The 8,488-nt window shown below is 41.7% G+C and overlaps 2 protein-coding genes across 2 annotated transcripts in view; both read right to left on the bottom strand.

Moving 5' to 3' along the window:
- Positions 1-1,849: 1,849 nt before the first annotated feature.
- On the bottom strand, positions 1,850-5,195 carry LOC101295456 (thioredoxin-like protein AAED1, chloroplastic-like). The gene is made up of 7 exons (XM_004288228.1): positions 4,519-5,195; positions 4,024-4,070; positions 3,821-3,935; positions 2,649-2,693; positions 2,505-2,564; positions 2,330-2,425; positions 1,850-2,206 (listed from the first exon to the last, which is right to left on the bottom strand). Exons 1-7 carry the CDS (start codon positions 4,813-4,815, stop codon positions 2,087-2,089), a joined length of 780 nt encoding a protein of 259 aa, XP_004288276.1. The 5' UTR covers positions 4,816-5,195; the 3' UTR covers positions 1,850-2,086.
- Positions 4,927-8,488, bottom strand: part of LOC101299136 (putative ribonuclease H protein At1g65750-like) — a 4,319-nt gene continuing 757 nt past the window's right edge. Inside the window, exons 2-3 of the mRNA XM_004289319.1 lie at positions 7,815-8,159; positions 4,927-7,737 (exon numbers count right to left, since the gene is read on the bottom strand). Coding sequence (XP_004289367.1) covers positions 4,927-7,737; positions 7,815-8,159 — 3,156 coding nt within the window. The remainder of the gene's footprint in view (positions 7,738-7,814; positions 8,160-8,488) is intronic.

Raw genomic sequence — 8,488 nt, 5'->3', positions numbered from 1 at the left:
CTTCNCTCTCGTCTCTCTCTCTCTCTCTCTCTCTCTCTCTCTCTCTCTCTCTCTCTCTCTCTCTCTCTCTCTCCCTCCTCCGTACCGGAAAAACGAAACAGAAGCTCACCATCGCCAACCTCAAAACCCTCGCCATCATCGGAATCTGTATCTTGGATCCATCTGTCGCACCTAACCCGCTGTCGCTTCATGCTCCGCCACAGAGTTCGGCTTCAAAACCACCACGGTTCCAGAAGCATCTTAGATCCATCTGCTGCGCCTAACCCGCCGTCGCTTCATGCTCCACCACGGTTCCAGAAGCCTCCCTTGCCGTCGCCGGAGCCAGGGAACACGAGCCGCTTCACCACCGTGCTGGTGGCGACGACGACAGTGTAGGCCTCAACGACGTCGGAGGTGGTGGTGAGCTGGCCATCGGGGGCGTATTTCGGAGTTGGCAGCGATGATCTTCTGTCTTGGGTGCAGAGAGTAATTTGGAGGACTTTGCCTGAAACTTTTGGCTATAAGGTAAGTACTACTGTGTTGGTTTTTGGTCATGGTATTTGATTCCAAAATGGAGTTATGGTTGATATTAGATTTTGAATTGGTAAAGGGTAGAGAACCCATTAATTCATGAATTGGTTGTTTTGTGTTGAATGCGGCAGAGCAAAATATATTGGTTTGGTTGTTGTTGTTGGTGAGGGGTTTGGCTGTGAGAAAACGCAAGTCATCTGCTCCTACTGCCCCCAGTAGACCCTCTTACTGCCCCCAATATACCCTCCTATTGCCCCAGTAGACCCCTCTATTGCACCCAGTATACCCCCCTACTGCCCCCAGTATACCCTCCTACTGCCCCCAGTAGACCCTCTTACTGCCCTCAGTTGACCCTTGCGGATAGACCCATGCATACTTACTCCAATAGGAGGTCCTACTGACCCCAGTAGGTGGTCAACTGTCGTCGGAGTTTGGTTAACGGTCGCCGGAGTCCCGTCAACGTCATCGGATCCAGGTCAACAGTCGCCGGAGTCACGGTCAACGGCCATCGGTTGCAAGAATCCGGTCATAGATATTTATTTTAAAATATACCTTCTATTGTTTTTATAATGGTCTATTGTAGTTTATTTAAATTATTAACGGTATAATTGTCTTTTTTTTGTTTAAGTTAGCTTTTGGGAATTTTGAAATCTGATTTTATTGGTGGGAATAAAATTCTTAAAATTAGGGCTAATGGGCATTGTCCTTTTGGAGAAACAAGGCAACGTGTTTATTGTGACAGCACTTTCCCAGTTCTGTACATTATATGAAGGATCCTATAAAAACATCATAGAGTAATCAGTAATGCAAACTCATTGAGTCTCATTTGAAATGTTAGATTCATGGAAGGCAGAATCCAAAGGCCTATAGAAGGTTCTTCAGTTAATCAACCATGGTAACTGAAGTAACCTAGAGTACGACATGTTACGATTTAGGGTCACATCAGTGATGATGGTTGGTTCATTGAAGAATCTGTTGGAAATCGATATGAAGATTTTCAGCTTCCATGTTCGTGTCAAAATATTTAGGTCTGATTGAAGATGAAGCTCCTGTAACAGTAGATGAGACCTGTGAGTCGACTCTTCTTTTCTGAATGTTTCCTTTCCCTTTTACTTTGCCTTGCTTTTGGTTCGCTGCTCTTGTTTGATCATTACTAGTTAATCCAACACATTCAATTTCAATGCACCCAGAAAAACAAAAGCACCATCATCCTATGCTTTATTTTAAATCAGAGTACAATTTTCTTCAATTTCAGTCACTCCCAGACTTTAGAACAATGGGGAGCAAATATATATATGAAGGGTAGACTTCAATGAGGTAGAAACACAGTAGTACACTTCTAGAAAAGAAATGAGCAAAGTGCAAACTCAGCTGTCTTACATTACTTCTATCATTTGCTCAAACGTGTATAAAACACATACAATGCCATATACTTCATACCGTATGAATTCCTACCTATACAATGCCATATATCCAATATCTGTATGTATTGACTGTATGTAATTTTCTACAACTGCTAATGAAAGACAGGGCCAAACATGCCCCATGACTGAGGGAATCTGTAGATGATACAGTTTCAAGAGACAGGAACTTTGCAGCAAACATTTAAGATATCATCCAAAGGGGCATGATCACCTGTTCCTTCATCTTTCCGAGCATACAATAGCTGCTTACCTTTGAAGACAAACATCCCTCCCTAATTAACAGAAAGAGAAAAAATTGAGAGAAGATTGTCATTAAGTTTCAACTGAATCCATGAACAAGATGTATTTTCAAACAACTCTCCTTACTGTAGAGTATAGATCAAAACAGATCTAACCTGTTGTAACACACTACTTCTATCATCTGGAGTGGCTTCAATGGTATAGTTTTTGACAGCTTTCTTTAGGGCATCAAATCTTGACAACACCTTTGCCTGTCGTATTATAATCCCAAAAAGTTGCATGAAAGTCTTCAACAAATCAACAAATACGCAAAAGCAGGAAAGAACTTACACTAGCTGGATTGAAGAATGTTCGACCCAATCCATAGTATAAGCCCAAAACATCATACGCCTATCAAAGAAGTTTCAAGTTTAGTTACAATAACCAGAATATTCTCTCACTAATTGGACATAATAATGTAGCACATAGTATTACCTTACGATCAGTATCAGCATAGAGGGAATCCATGGGAAATGGTAACTGTATATAGAACATCAAAGGGAAAATAAGAGCTCCAGGAATCAATAAGCAGTTCATGGTATCAGTCAAGTATATGACCTGGAAATTGCAGAATTGCTTTGGACATCCAACAGTGATAACAAGATTTCTGTGATTCAAAGGTTGCGATGTTTTTAACCAATTAACTCTCTTCTAAAGTTATTACATATTCTGCTTTTGTCCGGGCCAAGTTTCTCATTACTGAATTTATATCCCAGTACTTGACACGGCCCATGGGGATCCTACTACCTACTAATTAAATAGATAATGACACTGACAAACTTGCTTAAGAAAAATCAGTAATGGCACAATCTGATAACAGTAGCATGAGATGAGCTTCCTTCGATTGGAAAGAAAATAATCAAGTATGAGTAGCTACTATCATGTCACATGACATGCTTATTCGAAGCAATTAGACCCAAAGATGTGATAGCATGTTTTAATTAGACTATTCCCTTAGACCAATCACTACCGAAATTTGGAACCTTTCAAGCAGATGAAGAAAACCAAGTGATCAAGTCATCCAATCATGTTAATCAAAAATTGACCTCAGATAGAGAAGCCAGATAGCATGAGTGGCTGGCCATATGTGCATCCTATCAAGCATCATTGGTTCATTATTGTTATAGTGGACAATCAAGGTAAGTCTCCATGACTGGATACATCTTAGAGCTATTGAGGGCTCATACCCTCTCTAATTTTTCTGTTCCCAGACCACTCTATATTAGACAAATGCATAGCTTAATTTTACAAAGTTGCAATTTTCTGAACTGGTTTAAATGACAGAAAATGAAACATTATGCCAAATGGCTTTTTTCTTGGATGGTGGGACACATGCCGAATTGCTGAGTGTAACATAAACACTCATTTAAAGAAGTCTATGTATAAGAGATAAATATTAGAACTTTTTAGTTAAAAAATTTAGCAGCTATTTCTTAATCCAGGATTTGCCCTATATGCATTTCCACTTGCATGTACTCACAAATTTCCCCATTTCTTGTCATGTCATATCTGATTTGGTTTACGCAACAAACATTTAAGTCTAGGTATCTACTCTAAAGCATTAAAACATCAAGCATTGTGGTGACATGAACAGGAAACAGAAATACCCGTTCTGCAAGGATACGCGCTTTATCAGGACTACCGACACCAACAGCAATTAGTTTCACACCAGCAGAGTCAAATCTTTCTTTTGATTCTTTTAGAGCTGAAGCAAGTTCCCAACTAAAAACAACAGAGCATAAGTACCAAGTTATCATAATATCCACCAATTCAACCCCATTTTAGATTATCAGTCAACGAGATGATTTACCAGCAAGGGCATCCAAAGTGCCTCAATAGTGCAACAACAGCCACCCCCTGGAACAAAAGCCATTCAGAAACTATTTCAGGAATAACACACCACACCGCATCAAGGCAATAATCAAAACTTTTCGCAATTATGAAACACATTATAGTATGTATCACTTAACTGCTTATGAGAACTCAAAAGTTCTGCATCAAACACAGAGCATAACTGGAGTAGGGGTATGAGTGATTGTGTTGCCATTTTTCTATAATCATAATGCTTTAAATTTCTCATCTAATTCGAGTCTTGTAGTGAATTTCAAAATGCATGTTCATTTGGACATGGAATTTAAAAGCCAAATGCAACAAAGCAAATGTCATACAAGCAAAGATTGAAGCTTTCCAAACCCAACAATGACTACTCGTTAAAGGGTCACTCCAAACCACAGTAAATTTCTAATAAACGCTGAAAAAATCAGTAAAGAATGAAAATTTGAGAGCGTGAAAGTAAATAAGATACCTCATTCTGGTCCCAAAGGTCCTTGAACTGGACGGAGTCGCCAGCAGCGGTGTAAATGCTGACGTCACCGAGGATCTCGCCTATGTCGGGGCTGAAATCTGAGGCCGAGGTCGCGGTGGCTCTGGAGACGACATGTCGTCTGGCGCTGAACCGTGGTGTTGAATTTGGGGTGGAGAGGGATAGGGAGTGATGATTGGGAGGTGAGAGTGAGAGAGATTGGGGAGTAGGAAAGATAGATGGATGAGAAAGGGTAGGAAAGGATTTTAGGGTTAGGGTTTGTGTGGAGATTAGGGCCATGGGTATTGGGAATTGAGCTCAGAGCAAGTGGTGGGTAGGTGGCTACCGGAAAGTATCAACTGTTGCGTTTCTGGTTAATTTTTTTTTTTGAAAAGGGGTTTGAAACCCAGCCTAGCTGGGAGGCTCAGCCTCACGCCCGGTTTCATTTATTGAAATAAAATTTTCCATCGAGGGGGACATATAACCTGAACCCTGATGTACCAAAGAACTATTACAAAGATCCTCATAGAGAACATCCTGAATAATAGCAGGTGTCTCATCTAAACTAAAATCATCATAGCTATTGCATCTAGCAAAGTGGGCTAGTCTATTCGCCACACTATTTGCTTCACGACAAACATGTTGAAGCTGAAAAAAATTAAACGCACTCACATACCTTTGGCAATCCTCAATGATCCTTCCAACCATAGAGAAGTCTTCACCATCAGTCTGCATTGCTTGTACCAAGTTCATACAGTCACTTTCAACCTCAACATCTCGCCACCCTTGTTGAACACAAACCAACAAACCTGCTCTAAGGGCCTCAACTTCCATATGGATAGCAGACGCAGCATTTGGGAAAGGCCGGGCAAGAGACGCTACACATGCACCTTTATGGTCTCTGATCACTACTCCCACACCACCTCTACCCTCTTCATGCGCAAAACTTCCATCTATATTGACTCTAAGTCTTCCACTAGGGGGACACGTCCATTTTGACTTATTTTTCTTCCTCGTGCCCACACTACGTTGATGACAATGCTTGTACTCCAGCAAAAGAGAAGAGGACCAATCCATCATGTTGGTAATATTATAGAACTGTCCTCTCCATACCATATTATTTCTCTCAACCCAGATCACCCATAAAGCCATCAAGAAACCCTCTAGCTTTTCACCACTCAACATCTCCACCATATCCCAGAACCAGACCTCAACACTTATAGAAGGATGAGTACGCGGATGTATTTGTACCATACCTTGTTGCCAAAAAGGTTGGAGAGCCTCACAATTCTTGAACAGGTGCAAACTATCTTCCACATTCGTCGAGCAAAACACACAGTTGACGTCTGGGAGCTGAACCTGTTTTTTCACCAAGGCAGCCCGAGAGGGTAATGTTCCCTTTACCAAACGCCAAGCATGCATACGCACCTTAGGAGGTACTTGAGTACGCCACAGCTTACACCATAGTCTCGACCATTGCACATCTGAGTCGGAACCCGAAGCTTTCCGATTCAAACCATCCAACAAACGTCCCACAAAATACCCACTCTTCACATTATAACAGCCTTTGTTGTCGAAGTGCCATACCAAACGATCCTCACCCCCATTTAGGCTCAGTGGAATTTTTAAAATGATCTCACTCTCCATTGGAGTAAAAAGCTCCTCTAGTAACCATTCATTCCATCCACCAGTGCCTTCCTCAATTAACTCACAAACCCTCATTCCTTCAGAGCCATGCATTGGCAGAGAGAAGGGTTTAAATGTGTAAGGGAGTGGTAACCAGGGGTCATCCCATAAATGAATATTCTCCCCATTCCCTACTTGGAATCGCAACCCCTGCTGCAACAATTCTTTTCCTCTCATTAAGCTCCTCCAAGAATAGGAGATTCTTTTACCCACCTCAGCTTGGATCAGACTTGAAGTAGGAAAATATTTCATTTTTAATACCTGCGCGAGCAGAGATTGAGGCCTACAGAGCATCCTCCATCCTTGCTTTGCTAGGAGGGCTTTATTAAAAACATGCATATCCCTGAAACCAAGCCCACCCTCCTTTTTAGAGCTACACAGTTTATCCCAAGCTATCCAGTGTATCTTCCTCTCGTCCCCAAACTCACCCCACCAAAACCTTGCCATCAGTTGGTGCATTTCGTTGCAGAGATGTCTAGGCAACTCGAAACAACTCATAACATAAGTAGGGATAGATTGGATAACAGCTTTTAACAACACCTCCTTACCCACCCCACTAAGAGTTTTGTCTCTCCAACCTTGAGTACGTTTCCTTACCCTATCGATCAAATACCGGAAAGCTTCGTCTTTAGAGTAGCTGAGCTCGGTAGGGAGACCGAGATACTTTTCATGGTTCTCTACTCTTTGCACCCCTAACACGGCTGCCAAATCATGTTGTTTCCACAAAGGCACGTTTCTACTAAATGAAACACTGCTCTTCTCATAGTTGATCTGTTGACCCGACATCGTCTCATATGTCACAAAAATATCTTTCATGCACAGCATATCTCTCTCCTCCGCCCTTGAAAAAATGAAAGAGTCATCGGCAAAGTAAAGATGACTAATTGATGGAGCATCCGTGCATACTTTGACCCCTTGTATCTCACCATTTGTCTCAGCTTGCTTAATCATTCTGGAGAGAACTTCCGCACATAGGAGAAACAAATAAGGAGAGATTGCATCACCCTGCCGTAATCCTCTGGTTGGAATCAGCTTACCACATGGTTCTCCATTGACAAGAAATGAATAAGAAACTGTTGTTATACAATGCATTATCCACCTCACAAACGTGTCACCAAAACCCAGCTTGCCAAGAACCTTCTCCAAGAAACACCACTCTACTCTATCATAAGCTTTACTCATGTCTAACTTCAAAGCACAAAGACCCACCTTACCACTCCGACGACATTTAAGGCAATGAGAAACTTCAAAAGCAAGAAGAGAGTTATCTGAGATGAGACGGCCCGGTACAAAAGCACTTTGCTGCTGTGAAATGATATCGTCCAATAAAGGCTTGATCCTATTAGCTAAAACCTTAGAGCCAAGCTTGTAGATAACATTACACAACGAGATAGGTCTGAGTTGAGTGACATACTCCGGAGACTTAACCTTCGGAATTAGTGTAACCCACGTACAATTTATTTCTCGGAGAAGTTCCTTGGAGTTTAAGAACTCCCTCACTGCTGCAACCACGTCAGTGCCCACCACATTCCAAAACTGTTGATAAAATACTGGGGAAAAACCATCTGGGCCAGGAGCCTTATTTGATGCATCTGTTTTAACGCTTTGAATACCTCCTCTTCCGAGATGGTGCCATTCAACCGCCTGTTAGCATCCTCAGAGATAACCTCGGTTACAAAACTCAGGTCTTGCTCTCGCAGTTGAGGGTTGGATGATGTGAACAACTTCTTGTAATATCTCAGAATAATCTCCTCCATTTCGCACTCATCATTACACCACACCCCATCTTCATTAAATAAGCCTTTTAGGGTATTTTTCTTTTTCCTGTTCGAAGCCCTCTGATGAAAAAATTTTGTGTTGAGATCACCCTCTGCTAGCCACAGCACCCTTGAACGTTGTTGCCAGAAAGTCTGCTTTTTATGGAGAAGATCTTGTAGCTCTTTTTCTAAACCCATCCGCTGCATTGAACAAGGAGAAGAGAAAGTTGTATCATAGGACTCTGCAAGCTTTTCTCTAACTGCCTTTATCATCTCTTGGATATTCCCAAAACGAGTCCTACTCCAACTCAACAACATCTCTCTTGTATTTGAAATCTTGTTGTACACTGAAGAAAATGGGTTAGACCCCGTGCCACTTAGCCAACCAGCTTCAACAACATCTTTCACATCTTTTTCCCGAAGCCAAAAACTCCTCAAAACGAAATTTCTTTTCCTTTTCTTTTCTTACGTCTGCCACTGCTCCTTCGTATCTGTATCAAAATTGGCAGATGATCAGACTCACTAGGAAG

Source organism: Fragaria vesca, linkage group LG1 (assembly GCF_000184155.1).
Source record: "Fragaria vesca subsp. vesca linkage group LG1, FraVesHawaii_1.0, whole genome shotgun sequence".
Taxonomy (NCBI): Eukaryota; Viridiplantae; Streptophyta; class Magnoliopsida; order Rosales; family Rosaceae; genus Fragaria; species Fragaria vesca.
This window is presented reverse-complemented; position numbering and strand designations above follow the sequence as displayed.

Coding starts and splice junctions, on each gene's coding strand:
- LOC101295456 (XM_004288228.1), bottom strand. CDS start 4,815: ATGGCCCTAATCTCCACACAAACCCTAACCCTAAAATCCTTTCCTACC. Junction 3,936..4,023: donor CACTTTGGATGCCCTTGCTG/GTAAATCATCTC, acceptor TGTTGTTTTTAG/TTGGGAACTTGCTTCAGCTC. Junction 2,426..2,504: donor CATTCTTCAATCCAGCTAGT/GTAAGTTCTTTC, acceptor ATAATACGACAG/GCAAAGGTGTTGTCAAGATT.